Raw genomic sequence first — 13,606 nt, 5'->3', positions numbered from 1 at the left:
AGTCATAGTAATGTAATCCAGATGAGCCCACACATACTGTCAATGTGTATCCATTTGCTTTGTACTTGCTTTGAATCTGCTGTAAAGAATGTAATCATCGTCCATGAAACTACATTTGGCTCATGAGAAATCAGTATTGTTGCAAACATCACAATCAATTCCTCACAGTGTTCCACGGTTCACGGTTCTTTTGAGGTGTCTCTTGACCTCACACACCCTCACTTTGAGCCATGCTGTTGCCTAAATTCAAGAGTGTCTGTAAGCAATTAGTGAGCTGCTGGTGAACTTGCTCTGGCTCGCTGCACACTCTTTCTGTAATGAACTGTGTGCAGACTGAAAACTGCATTTCAAACTAGTAACTGATGTCCTTGTAGATTGCCACCATATGTGTAAATGCTGCTTTTGTAAACACTCTGTGCCATGCGTTTAGATGGAAATGCATTAGGTGCAGCCATCTGTTTCCGAACCTCAGGGTAGAGGTCGGGGTGCACAACTGTTTGTGGGCCCTTTGTTGTTGAAGGAATATAAAAAAATATATTTTGGGAAAAATTCTGGCAACGATGTTCTGTTCTGTTAATGACTAATGCCTGCCGAGAAAATAATATTCCCATTTCAGCTTATGTATGAGTACACTTCTTCCCCGTCTTTGGGGTTGTAGCCGTATGAGGTTTTTAAGGTACCATAACCATCTCAGAAAATATCACGGTTTCACAATCTAATTATTCCATTGTTAATATTGTTATTATTATTATTATTATTATTATTACTATTATTATTATTGATATTATTATTATTATTATCAGTTGCAATGATCCTTAAAGGCTTGAGAAAATAACTTATCATCTTACATAACTGAATTGTGTTAGTTTACATGAAAGCATGTTAAATTAACAACTAAATGAAAATATTTCCTCTGATTATTGGCAATTAACACATACTGGAGATGTGCAACAGCGCAGCCAGATTGTTCCTGACTGTACCATTAACTCACACACTCTCACTTATGTCAGTTATTTTTAATACCTTGAATAAGAAAATCAACACGGTATGATCCTGGAAGTTGTTTACATAGTGGAAACATAATTTGTTTCCTAAGGCAGTTGACTCAGGGCGGGTTCACGCGTAAAGGTCTTGAATCAAACCAATGGGAGGATGATACTCGGTTACATTTTCCAAATAGGCTGGATTTTGTAAACAAAAGTCATGTGGTGGAAATGTTAAAATATTGGTCATACAGTTTGCTACTCAACTGTTGTATCATGTGGGACAAGAGTGTGTGCATGGAGCAAATAATCACCAGGGACCTCGCTAGCTTGATAGCTCCCAGTGATTGTATATCATAAGAACAATCATGCAGAGTTGTGTTTATAGACCAGAAACAAAAGCCTCATAGCTTTTTGTTATCGGTACTGTTGAATAATTATTAAAGTCGAAACTTAAACCTGAAATATTTTAAAACCACTGAAGTCTGAGTCGCATTCAATCAGCTGCACTCAGGTGTAATTCATTATGAATGGTTTTAATGACATAATACTTGAAATCTATTGGCCCTCTCATTGACCCCTGATGTATTTCCAATGTGTGACGGAAACAGACGTACTTAATGAGTTTATTTGACCTTTCAGGAGGGAAGGCACTTTGTGTCATTAGGGGAAGGCAAGCTAAAGTGGTGCCGTGGTATCTTTGACAAAGTGGCCTTGCTTCTAATGGGCCTCTTTTGTTTGTGCTTCTCTCACTAGGTGTACCTCATCAACGTCACTTACTCAGACTCCACTTCCCATGTCATCTACAGGAGGTACAGCAAATTCTTTGACCTGCAGGTATGTTGTACTGGTAAATTAACTGACTACTTCTACTGTCACTAATTAATCACTTCATGAATCTAAAACTTAAAATTCTTTGTGTGGCCTGGATGTGTCTTTATATTAAACTCTGAGGTCAGTTTGACCTTTTGGTCATGTCTTTCTCTACAGCTGCTGGAAGGCAGTATGCTTAGTGAAAGGTCTTGTTTAAGACTGCTGGAGCTGGCTTGGAAAAAGAGAAATGGGGGGAAATCCAGTCAGTAGATGCAGGAAGAAAACATGACCTCAGTCAGAATACAGCATGGGGCAAAGCTAGGCCTCGGGATCTTTTAGGGATCCAGTAGCCTCCAGGGAAATGTCCACATTTCCTAAAAGTGACTCAGGTTTACATTTTAACCACACAGAGCTGAATTGTCTATATACAGTTTGTTTGTTCAAAAGATCTACATCTAAGTAGCTTAAGCAACAGTGTGAAGGGTGTAAATCTAAATCAATGGATACCTTATCAAGTATTTGTTTTGTTGTAAAAGACTCTCTGGCTCTTGTCTGATAACTCTCTCTGTCAGACTGCACTCTCCAGCGCGGTGGCTCTTGTGGGCTGGCTGCATTGGAGGCAGCAGAGGAAACCCTTTGTTCTCTGGTCTCTTGCTAATAGCCAGGAAAATTCTGCCCTGGTCTGTTTGATGGAAACAGAGCTTCTCTCCTGTCTCTGTAAACACTAGTCTTGTCCATAGATCCCTGCTGCCGAGGTGTGTTTGTCTGGGCAGGGTAATCTGAAGAGCAACTGTCTCCAGCTGTCCATACAAAACGGATAGAGATAGTGTATTTTATTTTTCCTTACATGAATATAGTCATAGAGGTGAAAGATGAAGTGTTTGGAGTGAAGCACACTGGAAGACAATCTACGATTAGTGTTGGATTGAGCAGGTGTAAAAAACAAACAAACAGGTACTTCCAATTCCATTATACCATTATAAAAAATACCTAATAATTACAAACGGGTACTTTTTAGCTATCTGTAGAAGGAAGATGTTGTTTAGGTAATGCAGGGACCAATCACAAAATGCATTGGATGAAATAAGGAGTAAGTTATTGGGTAATGAACAGTTTTGGAGGCTTGGATTTAAGGTCTGAAAAAAAGATGCTTTAGTTTGGAAGTTCAGTTAAGTTGGCTATTTAACTACTGAATGCTGCTGATTTCAATAGTGTTGAGTTTACCTATAGTCTCCCTTCTCTACCGCCTCTATTACAATATTTGTCTTTTCTCCAGGCAGAAACCACTTTAAACAATTTCCCCGTAAACTACTGGCAGCAGGGACGCCAGTAATTTACTGTTTTTTTACGGTGAAGCTACCGTAATTTACTTTTACTGTATTTTACCATATACCGGATTACGTTATGTGAGGATAGCTGGGTTTTACAGTGATTTTTACAGTATAAGCCAGAATGTTACCATTTATTTACAAAGGGTAATACAACCCAATACTTTTGCATTTAATTCCCAACAAATAAAAAAATAACAATAGACATTCAATACATAATTGTAGCAGTTTAATACATGTTCTCAAGACAAATAAAAAAGGGACATTTGTATTACATCACAAAACTCACAATATAATGCATGTTTAGAAGAAAACAAATAAAATCATAAAATCTTTAATAATCGGCTTAACTGAACTCATGAGGATAACCTCAGACCAGTATCGCCAAGATCGAAAAGTGGCTGATGGTATACTGCTAATGTTCAGTGGTAGGTACCTATCCCAAGATACTAGATACTAGGGCTGCAACAACGAAATGATGAAATCGATTAAAATCGATTATTAAAAGTGTTGGCAACGAATTTCATTATTGATTTGTTGTGTCGCGCGATTATTACGCCACTCAATAAGTCGCGGAGATGTTTGAGTATTAAAAAAAGAAAAGTTGAGCGCGGAGCAGAGCGGAGGTAGAGGAAAGACAATCGAAGAGACCCGTAACATTGTTTGAAACACATGGCGGAGGCAGAGAAATCAGTACGACCTAAGTCATCCAAGGTGTGGGAGCATTTCACACTAAATAAATCGAAAAAGTGTTTTAATTGCAAGATGTGCAAAAGCGACATGGCACGGCACGGGAGCACCACGGTGATGATTCAGCACCTAAAACGAAAATATGTTGGAGTCCTTGATGAGGAGGAAGGGAGTTCAACAGCAGGATAAGTCACTACAGAATCCTACTGTTGTTCCGTTTTGAAGTGAGGAACATAACGTCCCTCCAGTAGCTCTTCTGGTGCTGGTGTTTACTCGTTATCCAGCTTGACAGGCATGACAAGTTAGCGTTAGCTCGTTAATAACAGTAGTAAAGCAGGGGTGGTATAGTTTGCAAGACTAAAGACACGTTTTTATTCACTCGCCTTTTCCCCACCGATTCATCGATTAATCTAAAAAATATTCGACAGATTAATTGATTATTAAAATAATTGTTAGTTGTAGCCCTAGAAGGTACCTATCCCAAGAGTGGTATACTGCTATTGTTCAGTGGTAGGTACCTATCCCAAGAGTGGTATGCTACTGTTGTTCAGTGGTAGGTACCCATACCAAGAGTGGTATGCTACTGTTGTTCAGTGGTAGGTACCCATCCCAAGAGTGGTATGCTACTGTTGTTCAGTGGTAGGTACCTATCCCAAGAGTGGTATGCTACTGTTGTTCAGTGGTAGGTACCCATCCCAAGAGTGGTATGCTACTGTTGTTCAGTGGTAGGTACCTATCCCAAGAGTGGTATGCTACTGTTGTTCAGTGGTAGGTACCTATCCCAAGAGTGGTATGCTACTGTTGTTCAGCGGTACTGATACCTGGCGTGGTATGCCAGTACTTTTCCAATGGCACACTGTTTTCTGAAGGCAGGTTCCACTTGAAAGTGGTAGTCCACGGTCAGACAGGCACACCAGTGCCGTGTCTGGATGCATATGCACATTTAATGTAAATTGGATTGATTCACGAACAGTGATGCCGTAAATGTATTGTTTTTACTTTATTGACAAGGTAGCGCAACGCAGCGTCTTAAATAAAGGAATGTATCTATTTTATCTCGTCCATTTTCCTGTTTGGATATATGAAAGGCTTTTTAAATGACAATAAAGTGATTTAATATTTGCTGAAGTGCCTTTAAACTGATATTATCGCCAATGTATGATATACATATACTGTATATGTATATCATACCACTGATATGAATGGCATACCACTCTGATGCAACGGCATATACCACTAATATGAACTTTCAAGCGGCACCTGCCTTCAGGAAACGGTGTGCCATTGGAAATTGACTAGCATACCACACTAGGGATAGGTACCTACTGCTGAACAACAACATACCATCGGCCACTTTTTGATCCCGGCATCACTCCCTCAGACACTGAATCAAAGTAGTATCAAGAACAATGTAATAGAACTGCATCACAGTCTAGCTTATAGTTAATTTGAACAGCATGAACTCACACATGAATGAAAACAATAAAGAGAGAGAACACCTTGAAAGAGGACAGACTGCAGGCTGGTATCCTCAATCTCTGATGACGAGTGACTGTAAAACAATCAAAATAAAAACTTTAGAAACTCATTGTTCTGAACTTCTGGAAAGTTCTATGACATCCAGGATAAACACACTTAAAATAAGTTTTGGGTGTGCCTCACATATCAGTGCAAGTCTTTGCAAAAATACCATACAGTTAAATGAACAGGCTATGTGATGAGCTGATTACGTTAGGTGAAGAAATTAAGCGATGGACCACAATGGACAAACGTTCAACACTAAAATTAGTTTGATCTGGTTTTAATGTTGCTCCTCGGATAACACACACGTAACGTTACTGTTAGTTAGATTTCTGGTCCGCTCTCCATTTTGATAATCGTCCAGTTTGCGGTCCTACAGTCGGTTCAATAATAGCATAAGTAAACACAAGTTAGGTTACTAACGTTACATCTTAACACTGTAATTGGTGATTAACTTTATTTATGTTAACTTAACTCAATGCTGTTAGCTAGCTGACCTTTCTAAGGCTAATTTAGCTCGAGCTAGTTAACGTTACAGATCTAGCTCCACCAATTAGCAACCTAATGTAACTAAACAGACCAGGTGAAACTTTATCTGAGATGTTAACAGTTAAATAATCATAAAGACAAAACAAAACTGGAGACTTTGAATTTCGGATGATAAGCGTGACTTCTCCACAGGAAGAAGGATGAACTGAAGCTGTGCACCAAAGTCATGTTCAAGAGCAGTCAGTCACATCGTGTCACTCAAAAATTACTTGTAGGCAATAAGCAGTTTGAATAATAAAAATATTCTATCGTCATAACAGACACAGTAACCTACAATAGACAGTACGATGTAGATGTATTGTGATTCACTGAACTTGTATAGAGAAGCGTATCCACCACGTCACAAAAAATACTGTATTATGCTGATAAATTACAGTAGTCTGCTGTTTTGGTTAATTGATGGCATTGACGGTTAATTTACATGCGAGGGATGAACATTTAACTGTATCTTATCGTTATTATGAAATACTGTAATATACTGTTTTAAATTCACTGTAAATTTACAGCAATTCATTACAGAGTGAGCATCTGCTTGTGTGTTTGCCAACTGACACCTACAATCTTTCCCCGGCACTGCACAGCTCTCTGTCTTCGTAGCACAATTGCTCGTTCTATGTTCGCGAGAAGCTGACAGAGGAAAAAAAATGCTTTTGCCACTCTTGGCCTGACAAATGTGACCATGATCTCATCAAACAACCATTAATTCAGAATTCAGAAAAGTCAAGTAAGGTCACAGAACAAGGAACGCCTTTTAAGCGGTGGCCAATTGTTCATATTGTGTCCAACATCAGCTAGCACTGTACAGCTGGTCATATAAAACCCCCCACAACAGGCAGCTTTGTTGTTCTTATAAAGACGAGGTATCCACTTTTGTTGCAAAATGGATGTTGAAAAGTGCACTCTCTGCTATTGTTTCAAACCTCCCCATTGCATTAAACATAACTCATAACTGTTCCTCTGGGAAGCAATTATCATCAATTATTAGGATCTCCTTTTTACCTGAATCCTTCTCTTTGTCTTTTCTGCTGACCCTGAAGTGAAGTCTTTATAATGCATGTGCAGAATTAAAGCACATTGATTCCTTGTTTTACAGGCGGTTGTTTTCATGCCGAATACTGCTGAGCCTGAATTCCACCAAATGTTGTTTCTGGTGTCAAAGGGAAATGTTTTTGACCCGCATATGTTTGACGTGAGCAGATTTGGTCAGTGTGTCAGACTGAGTTGACCGTCAGAGAGAAGGGAGTGAGGGCTCCCCTCCTCCACACCCTTCAACCACAGCAGACAGAGCACATAGGTCACAGCATTCCTCAGGGGGATTGTGGAGTGTGCAAGCTGGCTTGGTTTCTTTTTGGACAGAAACTTCTCCAAAATCCCTTAGTCGTCATTATTTTTGGATCGAGGAATTGGACCAGGGTCAACTCTACTCTGTCTGCATTATAATTTCTCTGGCCTATATTCTTGACACATGAGGGAACTTAAACAAGGTTATTTTTCTCTAAAAACGGTTGCTGAGAGAAGACAAACTAATGGCTGAGAATACTCGCTCTTGTTAAAGATTATTTAGAAGTCAGAAGAACTCATTGTGGAGTTTTTTTTAAAGTGTCAAAATCAATCCAGCAGCTAATGTGGCCAAGAGATGAGGAGTGTGCTACAGAGCATCAATAAACTCACTTCTTTCTATCTAGGCACCACCATTTTTATTTTCAAACTTGAAAAAAATACTAGCTGACTGAAGTGATGTCACTTGAGACAATTTTTTAGACTTCACACAGCTTGAGCCACAAAAAGCTTTATTCAACTTTTTTTGACATATGTAAACACACTTTCATGTGTTAAATGATTTCCTTTTCTCAATGAATAAACCAATTGTAGCCATTAAGCCCAGGGATAGAAGAGATGAACAGTCCAAAGATATTAGTGATTTTAAGAGAAAGAGGCATACAATGTGATTTTATATTACTTGTTTCTTGTTTCTGCAGCTCTTTTAGCAACATGCTTGATAAATCTGAGATAGTTTCTGTCCAAGATGGCTGTTGCATCATAGTCTTTCTGCAGTAAACAACTGTAAAGTAGATGTCAAAATACAGCCCGGGGATGGAATCAGATTGTTTACCCACTCAAACATTCCTCCACACCCCCCCCGTCTGAGATTCCTCTCAGAACAGTTTCTTTGTCTGCTGCACAGTGCATTGATGCTTCTATGATCATCATTACAGTGTTCAGAAGCTGCTTGGGTTCCTCCCATCGCCATAATTCATGTCCATAACGTCATAATGCCAAAATAGAGATGGTTGACTATTTATTACACTTCCCTTCTCTGGTGTTTATTATGAGCTGGTGCAGGAAGTACATCCTCTGATGGGCCTTTTCCCTGACGGTGTCTATGTTAGAAGTCCACTTGAGCTCCTTGGAGATGGTGGATACTTGAAGGTTTCCACAGCAGACACAGTGTTGCTCAGTATGGTGATGGTCGTCAGTGTAGAGGTGCTCCCCCTGAAATCCACAGTTTTAAGGGCGTTTCAGCTCCAGGTTCTTCTGTCCACACCAGAGGTCCAGCTGTTCAACCTCCCGTCTGTATGCAGACTCAACACCCTCCCGGATGAGGCCGATGAAGTGTGTAAAAAGAGATTGAGAAACATGATTACATCATAGCACCTGTTGCTACATGGTTAATTTTCCCAGTGGGAACACATGGCTGCCACAGTAGTGTAAGAGACTGTGAAAAATCAGAATCCTCTGCCTTCTTTTAGTGCTCCTAATTGCATTTGCAAGATTCCCCGTGCTTAGTTTGACAGTTTGATTGGAGTCCATGAGCTTCACGAGCAGTGATTGAGAGCTGTGTTAGAGACTCCTTGCCACTGGTTGGTGGTTTTCCTTTGGGCGCGGTGGAATGTTAATGTCAAATGGAGCAATAAAAAGGAGGCAGAAGATTTTTTTTATTTTGATCTGTCTTATGTACTTCTGTGAGGATATATTGACAGTTTGAGCAAATATCACAAAAAGTGTTTTTTTATTCACCGATTGCATCTTTATCACACTGAAGCAATATAGAGTAAATACAGCAACTCACGGCCAAGTCCCTGAAATCTGAGAAATGTTTTCCCTTCAAGTTGTCGGGCTGTTGCCATAGAAATGACTTTCACACCTGTCCTGCAGAGCGGGGAGTGTATCAAGGCAGGTCCCCCAGGGGGATCGGTGTCATTATCGCCTCTGTCTGAGACGCCTCTCTCTCCCCTGAGGTGAAATGGCTGCATCCAACTGGGAGGCTGATATGTATTACATTACATTACAGTCATTTAGCAGACGCTTTTATCCAAAGCGACTTACAATAAGTGCATTCAACATTGGTAATCAAAAGAACTACTAGTCACCAGAAAGAACTACTAGTCACCAATGTATGCAGTTTGATGTGTCAGACAAACAATAGTCGTCTGTAAGGACAAAGTAAAAGGGCTGAGTATGAAGCTCTGGTTAACCACGCCTGCACACAAACACGTCATGGTAAGATTTCTGGTCTTATTAGAGTTGTATGCTCCTAAAACAAATACAATTTAACAGGAAGGGTTTTAATTTCCAGAATTCCCCGTTTCTGTAACACATAATGAAGGCTTCCCTCTTCAAAAGAAACCCATTTCTTGTTAGTTGTCTATATATTGGAGGAGGGGGAAACGCCATGCCCTGAGAGAAATTAAGGGACTTTGCAAAGGCAGCAGATGAGTTCAAGAAACTGAAGAACCACAAGAAGAGAAACTAAACCACCCTTACTTGAACTTCTGCATGCCCAGACATAGTGGATCCCATTTGCCTCCCCAAGCTTGGTTCCATTTGTCCACCTGGTTCTTTTTGGCTCGGTTTAGACCAAAATTAGTCTGCTGGTCTCCTCCTCCCAGTTGAGTGTGCTTTAGCTTGACGCTGACAGTCTTTGCTGTTTATCAGAGCACATCTGGAACAAAGCAAAGCAGAACGAAACAAAGGTGGGGCTGCATCTGGATTTTGAGCTGGCTGTCACTGTAGGATGCTTTCGTGCGTTTATGGTATTATGATTTATTCAAAGAGGAAACCATGATGCAGACACATACATGCACATTTGTAATGCATGTTTTTTTCAGCACTCAGCAAAACAACCTCATTCATCATTCAAAGAACGGCACACTTTCTTTGTACACATGGGACAGATACAGATACAGACATATATGTATCACCCCATAAATGGTTCAATGTATCAAATGTCAACATCAAAGTGTTATCTCCTCTGATGGCGTTTTATGCTCCTTAATCGGAACTTGCTTTTGATATTTTGATTTCCAGATAGTTGTGGGTGACGTAACCTTGTTCACTGCCTCAGAGATATAAGGGACTCTGTTAACACAGTGGCTTTTCAGGCGATATGTATTTTCACCCCTTTTTGAACTCCATATGATGTACCGTAACAAAAGGGTTGACTGTTCCTGTTTGCAACCCCTTTTTTGTTTCTACTCTCATCTCAGATTCCTCCACTTTCAACTTTGTCTGATTAACTTGTAGTAGATAAAATTGACATTGGCATGTATTTTATTATTTTTTTGTTGGTATTAAAAAGGCATGTTTGTGTTACTCTTTACTTTCTCCCTCACTGTTGCAGATGCGAGTACTCGACAAATTCCCAATCGAGGGAGGACAGAAGGACCCCAAAAAGAGGATTATTCCTTTTTTGCCAGGTGATAAACACACCGCATCATAGCATGCACAACACTCTGATATCACTGTTCCATCAATTTTAGATTTATTCAAGACACTGCAGTACTCAAGATCCTTGTAAGTACAAGAAAAAGAAAGGCCTTCAGACATTTTAGCACGCCTACATACTCTACCAAATTACAATGTATTGTTGACAACAGTATTTGTTAAAGGAGCTGTATTTACATATTCATCTAGCAGCAAACAAATAAGTAAAGATATAGTGGTGTAACGTCTACTAGAGAAGTCAGTTTGTGTTTTGGTAAGGAGTGTTGTCTGAGCTTCTACATGCTTGGTTTACATAAGCCGGGTGCTTGTGCTTACAGTGCATGTTAGTGCATGTGAGTGAGCCCCACTGTGCGCTACTCTGCACTTCTCTCATAGCATAGCACCCACCCTCCGGTTCCCCCTCAGGTAAACACTGTTAGCTCTGTCAGCACTTTGGCCATAGTTTTCACTGTTAGCACTGATAGCTATGAGAGCCGTTGAGAGGCAATTAGAATCCTCCAGATCTCGAGTCCTGCACCTTAATCAATTGAAGAAGATTATTTCACACTGAGTGCAAGGCTATAAAAATAGCAAAGGAAACAAACCTGCCATCATAAAGCTTGTTTGCCGATTAATATGTTTGATGTAGTATGGGAGTGGTTTCCACTCTTCAAACATTCCGACCTCACAAAGACCTCATTAAATTTTTCCTTATTGTTTGATTAACTGCCATACTCCACCCAAGCTAAATCAAATTGTGGTCTACCGTGGCAGTAGGAGGAAAGCAGAGAGGGCTTTGTCTAATGTAATAAATTCATTGTGGGCCGGAGCAGAGGAGAGCAGTGAAGAGCTCCTTTGTTACACAAGCTGTACTGCTCAAGTCTCTGTAAGCCCAACATGGGGTGAACTGTCTTCCCTTACACATATCAAACAGCATGCACCACTTACTGTTTAGTGCTACCTTGTGTATTTATTTGACATAGCAGACAGTTGCCTAAGAGTTATAATGTGAGGATGAGTAGCTTTTTGCTACTGCTGACATCAATGTATGGGTCAGAACTTTTGGAGTTTTTCTGCTTTTACAATCAAGCCTGTATTTTAAAAAGTGTAAAACATGTATGCAATGTATGCTACTTTTTCTTTAGTATGTCATGTCAAAGGGAAACACACTTACTTCCTACAGCTGGACTTTATGCTGACAACATATGAATTAATTATTGAGTCAAGATACAGCCTCTGTGTGTAAACTTCCATCTCCTGAGAGGCTCTAATAAATGCTGGTGTTTTTTTAGTTTTAGTCATGTGTGAAATATACATCCTGCATTTCAATACATCAAATTAATATATATATATATATATATACATACATACATATCCACACACGCACATACATACATATATCTATAAGGGATCTCTAATGACGTGCTGGTTTAAAAAAAAAAGCATAACAAATAGCAAGCCTTTTAATAAGTGCGTTTGATAATCTTACATTTAGATTTTTCAATTTTTTTGTGTTTTGAGATTTTTATGTTCAACTGACGGTGCTCTGTTTTTTTCTTCAGGTAAAGTCTTGTTTCGCCGAAGTCACATCAGAGATGTCGCTGTCAAAAGGCTGAAGCACCTTGATAATTACTGCAAAGTAAGACAAAGGCTGTATGTCTCATATTGTCGTATTTAGTATCACATTGTCTGCTGTAAACACAATACACCTTCTCAGAAAGTAAATGTTCACTACTTATGTTGGTTGGAAGAGAATTTTATCCACGTCAATGCTCTACTCCCTGAACATTTTCCACAGTGTTTTCAAGGCAGGTCTCAACATTTATCTCCCCCACCAGCCTCAACAGGAAAGCAACGGCTCTATCTGCACTGGTCATTTCCCGTCACCAATGTAAATAGGCAGCCTATAAAGGAAACAAGGGAAATGGGGGCACACAGGGGTAAGACAGAATCCAAAGAATAAGAATGAATCAGCAGACTTAAAGTGTAGTAGTGAGTGCAGATGGCTACCTGACTCTCTTATATTCATTAGGTTGGAGATATGAATGTGGTGCAAGTGCAGTTTTCATTTACAGAAACAAAGCGAGATTTGCTGCGAAAGCAAGAAGCTTAAATATTTCTTTTTAATATAGTTCCTTCAAGGGTGTCTTCTCTGATTCAGGTGCAGTGGGCTGAAGTTTCTCATTTTGAAAGCCCATGCAGCTGAGACAGGCGATTGTTATACAATATCACCTCTGTGTATTTCCCTTCATTTTAACCCTCCCTCTGGGCTCAGGGCCTTCTTCCTTCCCCTCCACACCCTTCAGCTCTCCGCCTGGTCTTCTCATCTGACTGTACAATGACTCAGTGTGATAAACTTGTTACTCATTGCCATTCAAACCAAACTACAGCACTTTTACCAACACCTGCAATGTTTTTAATATGTGTTTTTGTCCTTCTTCCCCGCAGGCTCTGATGAAGCTTCCCTCCCCTATTTCTCAAAGTGAGGAGGTCCTTAAGTTCTTTGAGACCAAGTCAGAGGACGTCAACCCTCCCACAGAGTGAGTAATTATGACCGCACACTTAAGATCAAAAGCTATTATTAAGCATTAGCATCATCTCGTTACGTGAGCTGTTCGATACCAAACCTTGCCCTTTGGTGGGTTGTGAACACTGGCTACAGTGTGGTTCAGCAGCTGGGACAGCGCTGACCCGTCCTGATCCGGAGACTTTGCTGTGTCTCGGGGATGATTAATGGATGCTGGTTGAGAGACACTGTGTTTTATTAATAATGATTTCTGGGAGGTGACACCCGATCCCTGAAACAAATGCATACGGATCAGTGGTGTCACGAGAGTGCAGCTGAGTTCAAGTCTCAGCACAGATAAGACTCTCATGCTAGTTATCTGTCATACTCACTTCAAAGTCAGAGTGGGAGTAATTACAGTGGCTGCATGATTAATTTCAGATGAAATTATATTTGTTTGTTTCAGTTTGTGTACAATTGAAGTGTGTCTGTGATAGTATTTTCCTCAATTT

The 13,606-nt window shown here is 40.0% G+C and overlaps 1 protein-coding gene across 3 annotated transcripts in view; it reads left to right on the top strand.

Moving 5' to 3' along the window:
* The window catches only part of LOC137879978 (SH3 and PX domain-containing protein 2A-like), a 53,887-nt gene that overhangs the window by 6,070 nt on the left and 34,211 nt on the right, over positions 1-13,606 (top strand). For 2 of the 3 annotated variants that reach the window (XM_068721023.1, XM_068721012.1), the window contains exons 2-5: positions 1,740-1,820; positions 10,506-10,581; positions 12,151-12,227; positions 13,037-13,128. In XM_068721023.1, the coding sequence (XP_068577124.1) occupies positions 1,740-1,820; positions 10,506-10,581; positions 12,151-12,227; positions 13,037-13,128 (326 nt within the window). Of the gene's footprint in view, positions 1-1,739; positions 1,821-10,505; positions 10,582-12,150; positions 12,228-12,513; positions 12,529-13,036; positions 13,129-13,606 lie in introns of those variants that run through there. The other variant, XM_068721032.1, reaches the window with a different exon arrangement.

This window comes from Cebidichthys violaceus, unplaced genomic scaffold, assembly GCF_023349555.1.
Source record: "Cebidichthys violaceus isolate CVI_PGR_0920_01 unplaced genomic scaffold, fCebVio1.0.p SCAF_10, whole genome shotgun sequence".
NCBI classification, from domain to species: Eukaryota; Metazoa; Chordata; class Actinopteri; order Perciformes; family Stichaeidae; genus Cebidichthys; species Cebidichthys violaceus.
Note: the sequence above shows the minus strand (reverse complement) of the source record. Positions and strands in the feature narration are given on the sequence as shown.